Below are 13,402 nucleotides of genomic sequence, written 5' to 3' on the forward strand. Positions count from 1 at the left end.
ATCTGTATACAGCTTTCAGTCTGGAGCCAGAAACGTTTTAAAGATATAAAAGATCAGAAAGATTTCTATTGTTTTACTATCAAAGAAATCAGACTATGCTGGCAGAAAATGTAGCATTAGCACCCTCTGCTGGTTACTGTGTGCTTATTAAGAGTAATGCAACAAACCTCCAGCAAGAGGGCGCTATGTGGTAGGCAGTGATTTGTCATCGACTACAGCAATCAATCCAAAGTCAGTTTAGCACTAAATAATACAATGATTGGTACGATCACACAATAGAGCTCATTAGATTTTATTTGAAATGTGGATGAAAGTAATTTCTAGTAAATGAACTGAGCAAAGCACAATGTATGGCTACATGAGCAGCAAGGAGGGATGGAGTTACAAAAACAGGATACAAGGATTTTCTCTTTCATCCACTATGGCCATTTCCCAGAGCCTGGATATGGACACGTGGGACAGGCAGCTCCTCCATTGTGGGATACTTCAGTTTAGTTTGACGGACTTGAGCTGGAGGTCTACCAAGGACAAGTATGAGATCTCCTCTATGGGAAAACGGAGTGGAAATGAGAGAGGATTGCCGGAAGGTAATTGTATGATGAACTTGTCTTCCTCAAACTTGAAGCAAACCTGTAAGAAGAGGTGGCACAGTGTTAGCTTTCTGGACTATAAAAAGTCAAGATAAGTGTTGGCGGTGGAGACAAAGACCACCAAACTTAATTTCCACAAAAATCTTTCCATAAGATGTGCATGTAGCTTATCTTTTGTATTCTTTATAACTGAAAATTGTTAATGGAAAGGGAAAATGGAAGGGTGCGATTCTTTGTTGCAATGTTTTAGTGACGGGGTCTCTGAGGATGATGTATCTCACCTAGATCAACGACGGGAGCCCTCAGAAGATCAATAGCTGTTGGCCAGTTGGTTTGGAGGACCTCTATTCCAGCCACTCTCCCACGGTTCCTTCAGAGGTTTTAGGGATTCCTTGAGCTGTGGCCGATTAACTTCTTAGTTGATGCACACTTATTTTGGGGGCCCAACACCACTTGTTGGGGCCTGCTTCATGACGCCAATGATTTTTCCCTGCCTGTAATAGTGGCATTTTGACCACCACTACAGGTGGGGCATTCTTACCACCAATGTAAGGTGCATTTTTTCCACTAACTACCAATGAAGGAACTGGTTTTGATAGGGGATCCCCAACACCTGAAAATTTTTTCAAGGGTTCCTCTGTGGCAAGAAGGTTGAGAAAGGCAGCCGTGTGCCAGTAGACAAAGTTCTCAGCGCTACCCTAAATTGTCAGGATGCAAATCCCCAGAAAGAATGTTTATGGAAAAGGTGCTCAGTCCAAATGAATAGTAGGTCCTCAAACTTGAAAAAAGTCAACAATAGTGTCTAAAAGAAAATGTCTAAAAAGTAAAGCTATCTGGTCTCCAGTGGGAGTGAGGCTGCTTGTTCCCGGGTCTGGAAACCCACGCTGTAACAGAAGAGAAAAGGGAGAGAAAGGCGCCAGGCGACCAACAATGTAGCACAGTTTGTGAAGGCACAAAATTAAACAAATGTCTAGTTCCACTCAGAGGGTATCAAAAGTGTGGGGTTGGGGGGGGGGGGGGGTCTAAAACCAGAGAAAGCTCAGATGAATGTCCCAATGAATGTCCCGTCCATTATCGGGCTTGCAATGCTTGACATGGTGGCGGCTCCAGTGGATGGATGAGAGGACACTGGGGAGCGAGCTGTCACAAGCTGAGAACCACTTGTCAACCCCAACCCAAGGAATGGAACAGCCAATCAAAATGCATTTCAGAGGCTAGCCACGCCTCCTTCCTCAGCTGACCATGCCATCTACAGGGTCTACACTACATGCCAGGGCTGCTGTTAGAAATCACGGGGTCCTGTACATCGGGAAAGTATCAAGACAATATTTTCACAAAAAATACACTAAAATCACTCAGCGAACACATCATAACATAAACTTACAAAAATCCTTCCAAATCCAAAAGATAAAATTGTATTAAGTTGATTAATAAAAAAAAAAAAAAAAAAAAAAAAAAGAAGCCCTCTTGGGTCTCTCAGGTCCTAATTGGCAGATGAGTGGATGAACGTGTGCAGCCCCCAAACACTGACTGTTTATTTTGGGTCACTCACCCAAAGCTTCACACCCATCAAATGTAGAATCTGCAGCTGGGTTCATACACCTGCTGCATCCTCCGTAACAGGCATGTAGACCTGTCCTAATAAGGGTCCCATCTGCCACTGTCCCAGCCATGGCTCCAATCCATATATATGTCCTTGGCAGGGGTCCCATCTACTATGACTGACTTAGGGTAAATGAGAATACAATTCTGGGTCAGTTATTTCTTTTCTACCCCATAAAGAATTAAGCCTTGTCAATTGTAGTTTGAGGAATTCTGCCCCAGAGATGAATTTAGATGAACAGAGCATTCACCAGCAGTAGTATCCATTCCCCCCCCCCCCCCCAAAAAAAAAAAAAAAAAAAAAAACCGGTATCCTCCCCCATCTTTTAATTAGTATTCCCTCTGTATACCTCCACCCTGGAACACACACATTGGACCCTTCCCATTATCCTACACCCAGCGCCCACATTGGTCCCTTCACTGCAACCCACCCCCCCCCAGCACACACCTAGGTCCTTCCCTTGTGTCTCTCCTGGCATTTACATTGCTCCCTTCCCTGTATTCACCCCCATCACACACATTGACTCCTCCCTGCATCACGCCCCCCCCCCCCCCGACACACACACTGGTCTCTCCATAACAGTTGTAGCATGATGCTGATGAGCTTCAGTTCACAGAAGGTTATTGTGTCTCCAATATGACCAGTGATGCCACTTTGCCCAATCCAACATTTGTCCCCCCCCCCCCCCCCAGCATAGACATACCGTGGCGTCTGACCCCTCCTTGAAGGGGAAGGAGGATTCCTTTGTTTCCGTTCCATAGACACCGTCCTGCATTGAGTTTAAGATGATCACACGCTTGTCATCTCCAAAGTCAAATCGAGGATTAAAGTGTAGCGCATAATTCTTATCATCTTTTCCCAAGTTTATGGAAGACCTAGAAAAAAAAAAAAAAAAAAAAAAACGCAATTATTCTACTCAGCTGACCTTGTCAGGACTGACTATTTTTGGAAACCTAAAACTAAAACAGTTTTTTTTATATAAATGAGGCCCTGGTAATTCACGTCCCCATACCAAAAAATACCCGAAAGGAACCTGTAGCCTGGATATGGACATACGGTTATTTACAAATTCTTAACATGCAGAAAGTAGGCTTTAAGATAATTCCTCACTGACATTTGTAGTTGCAGCCACTGTGGAAAAATTCATCCTGAAAGTTCACAAAATAAACAGTGAAGTAATTTAAAGTCTGGTCTCTGCTCTCCCATCCTACTAGTGAGAGGGAGGCAGGTGACCTGAGCCGCTGAGTCACTGTTGAACTGATCAACTTCTGGGAAAGGGCGCAGGATGAGTTGAGCTGCAGATATATTGCTGGTAAAAGGAGCAGTGGGCACTGCAGGCATATTGCTGGTAAAAAAAAAAAAGAAGCAGGGGGAGCTGAGCAACTGCTGAGAAAAGGAGCTGAGCTGCTGGGAGAGGGAACACGGTGAGTTGCTGAGTCACTTCCCAGAAAAAGAGCAAGGTAAGCTGAGCTGCTGAGACTGCCAAGTCACTACTGTGGCCAAAGAGGGAACTGGGCTAAGGAGTCACTACTAGAAGGGGGAACTGAACTAGGAACTGAATTAATAAGTTAAGGCTGGGGAGGTGAGCTGAGCTGCAGAGTCACTACTAGGTGATGAGCTAAACTGAGGATTCACTACTACTTTGTGCCCCTTCACTCCCTGTTGCCATTCCAGGGATGTTTGTACCTCTATGTATGTGACAAGTAATGACGTGCTTTCTAATGTAAATATTGAGGATGAATTTCTCCACCGTGCCTATAGCTATACAGGTTAGTATGGGTCCAGGAGAAGAGAAAGACAGAATGCATGTTTAAGCAATTATTTCTATACACAGTGACCTACAAAAATTTTCTGAATGATGTATCTGGTGGAAATAAAGCTAGTTACATAAATGTATTCACTGACAAAGGGATGTTTTTTCATGACTGCTGGCACCTGATGAATGATCCAAGGATACATATTGTATGGATTATGTCCAGGGTCGTTACCCAACAGTCATCTATCTAGTGAGGATTCTAGCCAAACACTTTGGCATTAAATTGAGGCTACTCAATGGTGAGCACATCTGCCTAGCAACAATGGGGTTCTCGCCTCAAGTACTTACTGGCGCACTATCCACATGGAGTTTGCAGGTTTTCCTGCCACACTCTAAAGATGTGCTAGTAGGATATTCTACTGGGATCACCCAAGATATCTGCCCCCAACAGTACATAAAGTGCTTTGAGCAGAGGTGTAACTAGAACCTTCAGGGCCCTGGTGCAAGAAACCATGAAGGGCCCCCCAGACCCCTGGCCTTACCTTCAAGCCTGGGGCTCTTCCCACTGATCCTGGGGCCCTTTACTCTCGTTGCGGGGCCCTTTATTACAGTCCCACAGCAGGACCACTTTACAAATTCTGCAGTGGGCCCCCTTCCTGCCATCTTGGGGCCTCCCCACGGTGGTGGAATGCCAGGGCCCGGTTGTGTGACCTTTGCGATCCTGGAAGTTCACCCACTGGTGTCAGTAGTTTTTATTTTTTGGTATTTTAATTGTATTATTTTTTATCATTTTATTTTATTTTTTTTAAAATGTCACTGACTACGACTGCCCATTCAGAAAAGGAAGGAGCTGGCAAGTTACACATTTACCAACCCCTTCCTGGTTCTCTACTGTGACACATCCCCTGCAGCAGCCGGCAGGAGAGGGGAGGGAGCACAGTGGGAGGGGCAACACAATAGAGGAGGGGGGGGGGGACACCAGGGGAGCACTCAGGGGCCCAGAGACAGCAGAATACAAGTGAACTGGATAGGAGGAGTGGCGGGGCAGCATACAGAGGAACCAATCTCCTCCCATTTTCCTCCTGCAGCTACAGGAGGAAAAAGGAGGACAGTGATTTCTCCAAATGCTGCCCCCACCTCCCCTCCTATCCAGGTGTACAGGGGAGCCGGGCAGACCCCCTGGAGCTTGGGGCCCGGTTGCAATTGCAAGCCCTGCAACCCCTGTATTTACGCCCCTGGCTTTGAGCGAAAAGTGCTAAAGATCAAGAGCCAAGTCATAGTATTTGGAAAAAAAAAAAAAAAAATGATTCTTCTGATTTTAGAGCTGGACATTTTGTTCCCATCACTTCTATATGGTGTCACCATCCTCTGACCGAAAGTCCTGTAAATTCAGCCAACCTGCATGGGGTGTATGTACCATGGCAGAAAAGATGCTGCCGATCAGACTGATGGAGGAATGTAGGACTGGTAGACGAAGAGCGTAGATGGGACTCCATGATTGTCAGTTGTCATATTTCAGATGATGGCTGATAAGTCAGACAAGTTTTATCCAGGACGACATTTTGTCACAATGTAGCAGCACAAATGTTGAAGATAAATTTGCTCTGAGCAAAACAATCTGATGTTTGGTATTATTTGAGGGACCCCACACCCCAAATTCCCAGTGAGGAGGGGTCAGTAGGATGTATTTTACACAGAACGCTTTTCTACTTTTGTAAGTTGTATTTTTGGAAAAGGATTGTATTATACAGAGAGTAGATGTATATTATTTAATAAGTAGCCGAGGCCAGCATCTTCACTTACGTTTTACAGCCCTCCGGAATGAAGACCTCCACATCCACATGGTGACCGGGTTTGAGGCTAAAGTTATACAAGACAACAGCCTGTATGGGAGAACGGAGAGAATTATTACACCCTGTATAATAGAGCGGACTGAGGGTTGATTACTGCACCTTGTATAATAGTGTAGCACCCTCCTAGGTAGGTGCTAGAGTAGCTTTGGATCTTTTCTGCTTACCAGGTAAATCTATATTGTTCTATGCCTACCAGAGAGCAGGATTTGCTAGAGTCTGCTCATTGTGCAGCTCAGTTTGTCTGAAGTGTTTCACACTGGTCCAATAAGGTACCATAGTAGACAGTGGGTGGACAACTGACAAATGAGTACACAGGCATGGAGTACATCCCTGGTAATTGGCAGAGGAAAGTACCTTGGTGCATGCTGGGATACTGTATAAATGTGAAGGGCACATGTGCTCAGGGTCTTTCAGCTGGAGAGCGGGGTCCTGGAGGGAGGGGGCGGTTGCCCCTTCTCTGTAGAAGTTGCCATGTGGCCTCAGGTATTCGACCTGAGGGCCTGAGAGTTAGCGAGGAACCTGGAGGTCCTGCAGAGCTGACTGGGAGACACTGGAAAGAATTGGATTCTGTATACAGCGAGTACAGATCTGTGTCATGGGGCCTGTCCTGAGAGGGACATTCCTTCAGCTAGAAGAGTTAGTAGACGGGTGTCAGTCAAGGGGATGATAGAGTGTCCTGAAGATAATGTAGTCAAGTCTGTTGCTGGAGAGAGAGAGCAAGAAAATGTAACCCTTCCCATACAAGTGGTAGTATGGTTAAAGCAGTGTGACTGCTTCCACAAGTAACCTGGTGAGGCCAAGTGAGAGTTGTCCTCTACTGTGAATAGTTCCAGTTGGAGTATCCCACTATTCCCGTCTCCCATCCAAGTTCCACAATACCAAAAATCAAATCCCCTGGACTGTTTATTGAGTAACGAGCAACTGGGAGGAAGGATGGATGTGTGAACTGTCCCTAAGTGACTGTCTGCAGGTAATCAGAGGAGGCCCAAGACATCATCATACAGCAAGCCCTATGGGGACAATGCTACAATAGAGAGGGGGGTGATTATTACACATTGTATATAGAGAGGAGACGTCTCATGGTTGCAGTTGCTGTACTCAGGATAAATTTGGGATTTTTGTGGGTCGCAGCAGTTTATGGGATCCTTTGTGTGGGAGAGTGGAGGGAGCTCAGACTGATCACAGACATGCCCAGCAGATCACAAATGTCTTCTAATCAGTGGCGGCTGGTGCTCAAAAAGAAAAATGTAATAGGTATTGCTTCGTGTCAAAAAACGCAGTAAAAAACGTGACTTTGAAGTCATGGTACAGGCATGGCACAGGTGATGGTATAGGCATGGCACAGGAGATGGTACATGCCCCCTTTCAATGCAGTGACCAGCGTACGTGCCCCCTTTCAATGCAGTGACCAGCGTACGTGCCCCCTTTCAATGCAACAATGTGCTATGCCCCCTTCAATGCAATAAACACTGTGCTGTGCCCCCACAATGCAGAGTTCAGCGTGCGTGCCCCCTTCAATGCAATGAACACTGTTCCGTGCCCCCATCAATGCAGAGTTCAGCGTGCGTGCCCCCTTCAATGCAATGAACACTGTTCCGTGCCCCCATCAATGCAGAGTTCAGCGTGCGTGCCCCCTTCAATGCAATGAACACTGTTCCGTGCCCCCATCAATGCAGAGTTCAGCTCGCGAGCCCCTTTCAATGCAGAGCGCCACAGCATTGTCCCCAATCACTGCAGAGTGCCCACAGCATTGTACCCCAATGATTGCAGAGTGCCCACAGCATTGTACCCCAATGATTGCAGAGACCAGCGTGCGTGCTCCCTTCAACCCAATGTACTTACCTGGCGGCGGCGGCTTCTCCCCTCCTCGATCCTTCGTCCTCTTCTGCGGCGGCGGGAAGATGAGCGGCTTCTCCCTCGTCCTCTTCTGCGGCGGGAAGTGAGCGGCGGTGATGGTGAGTGACTGACGCACGGGCACCGCCCCCATTCAGCGATCGATGTCCTGGATGATGATGATTGGTCCAGGCTGGAGACTGGACCAATCACAGCCAGGATATCACGAAGGTGGGGGTGGCCAAGCGCCCTTTCCTGCGCCCAGGTTACGCCCCGAGAAGGCAGCCAATCGGCGCCTTTCTGGGTCGTAACCCCCACCCCCCTTTAGCCACCACATAGGCCGGCGAACCATTTTTTTTTTCTATAACGTGTTTTTTTTCCTTTTTTTTTTAAAAGGGGGCGGCGCCCTCTATGCACGGGCCGCCACTGCTTCTAAAGACAGATCAATGACTGACCATATATACATTTTCTATTTCATGCTCTGTATTAGTTATGATGTGCTTGGTGTATACGGTATAAATTGAATTCTGGTCAGCATGTTTTTTTGTTTTCATGTGTATATCAAATATCTGAAATAATCCAAATAACTGGAAGAACTCAAATCTTACCCTACACACAACCTTACATTCACCACTGCCAACACACAACAACCCTATGCCAACATATGCCCACACATGGCAGCCCTATACCAACCACTGCCCATACAGCAACCCTATACCAAACTATGCATACACCAAGAAACCCTATACTCACTATACTGTCAACATACAGCAACACAAAAAACATTGCCTTCACCCAGCATCACTACCCATACCCAGCAACCCTATATTTACCACTTCTCTAACCCACCAACCTTATACCAATCACTGCACTCACCCAGTAACAAATACCAACCACTGGCTTCACCCAGCAAGTCTATGCCCTCTTTCAACAGCATTATATGCACCACTGCCAACACCCATCAACTGTAAGCCAACTTCCCCCTCATCCAGTACTACTATACCAGTGCCCACACAAAATGCACTATATACACACAAACATTCTTCCCACCACTGTCCAAGCTCAGGAACACTATAAGCACCACTGCCCTCAGACATCAACCCTATACATACAAATGCCCTCACCATACCAACCACTGCCCATACCCAACAGCACTATGTGCACCACCACCCACAGCCATTAATCCTAAGCCAACCATTATACCCTCCACTTCCCACACCCAACAGCACTAAATCAACTGCTCCCCACACCCAGCAACACCAAACAAACCACTACCCACACACTTTAACCTTATACACACACACACCACTGCCCACACCCAACAACCCACTAGCAACTACTTCCCTTACCCATCAACTCTAGACCAACCACAGCCCTCACCCAGCAGCCCTATATCCTCCACTGTCCAAACCCAACACTATATGCACAACTGGCCACAACCATCAACCATATGACCACCACTGCCCTTAACCATCAACCCTTTACCAACCAGCAAACTTATATAAACCATTACCCACACCCAACAGCACTATACCCACCACTGCCCACACCCAGCAACACTGTACCCACCACTGCCCACACCCAGCAACACTGTACCCACCACTGCCCACACCCAGCAACACTGTACCCACCACTGCCCACACCCGGCAACACTGTACTCACCACTGCCCACACCCGGCAACACTGTACTCACCACTGCCCACACCTGGCAACACTGTACTCACCACTGCCCACACCCGGCAGCACTGTACTCACCACTGCCCACACCCGGCAACACTGTACTCACCACTGCCCACACCTGGCAACACTGTACTCACCACTGCCCACACCCGGCAGCACTGTACTCACCACTGCCCACACCCGGCAACACTGTACTCACCACTGCCCACACCCAGCAGCACTGTACCCACCACTGCCCACACCCAGCAACACTATACCCACCACTGCCTAATGCACACAGTACCCATTTGCTCAGCTTTTTCAGCTTCCATTGATGCTCACACTTACTTTCTCTGCCATCTTGCTTCCTTATCAGACAAACTTGTGAACAGCTGAGCTTCTACCTCTTCTTATATAGGAGGTCTTCTGAGGGTGGAGCCAGTCAGGAGGGAGGAGTCACCCCAGTCAGGAGGGAGGAGTCACCCTGGACTGAGAATTGTTCCATTTGCGCTGATTACAGAGAATGAATGAAATGTGGATACGGTGTGACTGAGCATGGGGCGTCCATCGTCACTCTGCTGGGATGTCACCACTCACCACAAACAGCAAGGGGGCAAAACATGACAATCCTCAAATCATTTCTACACCACAAAGGGGGAGATTTACTAAAACTGGAGAGTGCAAAATCTGCTGCAGCTGTGCATGGGAGCCAATCAGCTTCTAACTTCAGCTTCTTCAATTAAGCTTTGCCAAAAATCCTGGAAGCTGATTGGTTTCTATGCAGAGCTGCACCACATTCTCTACTCTCCAGTGTTAGTAAACCGACCCCAAAGCAACAATTTCCATTCCCTGCCCCCCCGCACCTCGCACCCCGATACCAACCACTCCACCCCCACCAGCAACACTATACTGATACACATGACATCACATGAGACCAAGTGCTCAATGTTTATTTTACCCCTAAATAATATTGTATTTTTTTCAAAGCAAAATCCATGCAATATCAGCAGTAATGCCTCATACACACATGCAGATTGTCGGCCAAAAAGATTCGGCCGACGACCGATCGGCCGATTGTAGGCTTGTTAGTATGATGCTTCCGACAGCCGACAGCGCACTTTCGGCCGAACAGAATCTGTCGTGCAAGCATTAAAATTTTTGTATGCCGACACCAGAACGGCCGATTGTTCGCCAGTCAGTACAGAATTCGGCCGACAGACAGCAGATTTGCAAGACTGGGCATGCTCAGAAAAGAAAAAACACACGGAAAGTTAACCATCACATGACATCACTTCTGCAGTCGGCTGTTGTTGGCCGACAAAATTCGTGTGCAGTCTTTTGCACTTTTCAACCGACAGGACAGCACCGGACAAAAGACGGCCGATCGTTCGGCCGACGATCGGTACGTGTGTACGAGGCATAAGTGCCGGTTCACACTTGTGCGGTTTGCGAGATCGCATGTAATTCGGAGCGCACTCCTCCTTCATTACATGCGATCGGAGGTGCGGATGCGAGTTCAGCCATACACTTTGTATGGCTGAATTTGCAGCGCATCCACAGCAAACTCGCACATGAGGCTTTTTTTGAGCCGCATCAGAATCGGATCGCACAGTGGTTCACACACACCAGTGCAATAACATTCTGTGCGAACTTGCAGATCGCACTGCCATATGGGATCTCAACTGGGGGTGTCGTTAACTTTTAATTGACACCCCCTGCATATCGCATATGGCAGTGTGATGGTTCACATATATGCGATGCGGGAACCCTGCAAATCCACTACAGGTTCCCGTATCGCATTCAACTCGCAGGCAGTTCACACTGCCATATACAAATCGCTGGGGGGTGTCAATACAAAGTAAACTACACCCCCAGATCAGTTTGCATATCGCAGTGTGAACTGTCAGTTTGGACATGAATCGGATCACACATGCGAATCGATTCTGGTGCTGACCCAAAAAAGGATCCTGTGCGAGTTGTGTACGAATGCGATGCAAATTTAGCCATACAATCTGTATACAATCTGTATGGCTGAATTTGCATTGCACAGACATCGCATGTGATTGCAGAGCAGCGCGCTCCAAATCTCATGCAATGTCTGTCATCGCACATATGTGAACCGGGACTAACAGGGACTTTTCATGGCGCATCTGCATTCTGTTTCCAGTGCTGCTTTATGCATTGACATACTTCAATAGTCCGCCCAGTCTGCCCAGACAGTATAATCACCTGCTGACTTGGCGCCATCCACAGGCAGCTTCATCAATAATTGAATGCGATGCAATTTTAGGAACAGTACAGAGAATGTTTGTCCAGTTGTTTGAAGTGTAAGAAGACAATGACTTCCCTGCTCTCTTCTCTCGGAGAAGAACTAAAACTGACTGAGGGACTATGGTAGAAACAAGGACTGTCTAGCTTGGATTACACTAACTAGCACAAAACAGGAGGGGAGGACACAGGGAGATAGCAAATCACATAAGTAAACAAGTTGTAGTGGCCCTAAACTACCACTAGATGTCAGCATACTACAGAACACTAACCTGATACAGTTTAGTACAACAGAAAAAATAGATATAGGTGAGACAGAACTAAAAACGCACAACACGACGTGATATCAGCATAAATCATTTATTTCAATGGGCCGACATAATGCATGGAAATGTGCAACAATCCATCCTGTCCTGTGTTCTACACTGCAGCGCATAAACATGAAGAAGCCACATGGGGGGGGGATTCATGTTCATGTAGTGGAATGGATCTTCCTGCAGGACGAGTGTGACCGGCCATGAGGAGAGTTGTGGTGATGAAGGAGTTAAGGGATAGAGACTGCAGGAAGGTGATGTACAGTCTGGAGGAAAGAAGGGAAAGGATGGACACCACCAAATCCTTTCTATACATCAGGAGGGGGAATTTGGATCTGGAGGGCGGCATTTTCTATATGAAGCCAAGATGGAGAAGACGGGGAAATGACCTCCAACTCACCGGAGGAAACTTCCAATCCAATCTTAGAAAGGAATATTTTAGTGAAAGAGTAGTTGATGCTTGGAATGGACCTCCAGCAGAGGTGGGGAGTCAGTCAGCAGTAAGTGCTTGGGACACACAGAGATCTATACTCAGACATAGAAGGGACCAACAAATGTTACAAAGTATCAATCTAAATATGGAGCCGACTGGACGGAGCACTGGTTCCTCCGCTGTCACTTATCTTTGTTTTTCTGTTTCTTTTGTGTGTCATGTGATGTAATGTGTATCAGTATAGTGTTGCTGGTGGGGGTGGGGTGGTTGGTATCGGGGTGCGAGGTGCGGGGGGGCAGGGAATGAAAATTGTTACTTTGGGGTCCGTTTACTAAGGCTGGCCATACACTATACAATTTTCTTATTCAATTTCCTTTAGATTTACCTTAAACTACATAGTGCAGGGGCCTGCCTGACTGCATACAAATTGAAAGTGTTTAGGTTTGACCCTATATTACATGGTTTTGGTAAATCTAAAGGAAAGTTGAACAAGAAAATTGTATAGTGTATGGCCAGCCTAACACTGGAGAGTAGAGAATGTGGGGCAGCTCTGCATAGAAACCAATCAGCTTCCAGGATTTTTTTTGGCAAAGCTTAATTGAAGAAGCTGAAGTTAGAAGCTGATTGGCTCCCATGCACAGCTGCAGCAGATTTTGCACTCTCCAGTTTTAGTAAATCTCCCCCTTTGTGGTGTAGAAATGATTTGAGGATTGTCATGTTTTGCCCCCTTGCTGTTTGTGGTGAGTGGTGACATCCCAGCAGAGTGACGATGGACGCCCCATGCTCAGTCACACCGTATCCACATTTCATTCATTCTCTGTAATCAGCGCAAATGGAACAATTCTCAGTCCAGGGTGACTCCTCCCTCCTGACTGGGTGGGGTGACTCCTCCCTCCTGACTGGCTCCACCCTCAGCAGACCTCCTATATAAGAAGAGGTAGAAGCTCAGCTGTTCACAAGTTTGTCTGATGAGGAAGGAAGATGGCAGATCCAGTGAGTATGAGCGCCGATGGAAGCTGCAAATGGTTTCTGTAGGCAGTGATGGGTGTAGAGTTGTTGGGTGGGGGATGTGGTGCGCTTGCTGCTGTTTAAT

General features: G+C 47.1%; 1 protein-coding gene across 1 annotated transcript; it reads right to left on the minus strand.

The window, feature by feature from the left end:
* Nucleotides 1-486: 486 nt before the first annotated feature.
* Nucleotides 487-9,654, minus strand: LOC309562105 (galectin-1-like; the record flags this gene model as incomplete). Its single annotated transcript, XM_082266237.1, has 4 exons — nt 487-630; nt 2,897-3,068; nt 5,753-5,832; nt 9,643-9,654. 4 exons carry the CDS (start codon nt 9,652-9,654, stop codon nt 487-489), a joined length of 408 nt encoding a protein of 135 aa, XP_082122363.1.
* Nucleotides 9,655-13,402: the final 3,748 nt, after the last annotated feature.

Source organism: Pelophylax lessonae, assembly GCF_965119305.1.
Source record: "Pelophylax lessonae genome assembly, chromosome: 8".
Classification (NCBI taxonomy): Eukaryota; Metazoa; Chordata; class Amphibia; order Anura; family Ranidae; genus Pelophylax; species Pelophylax lessonae.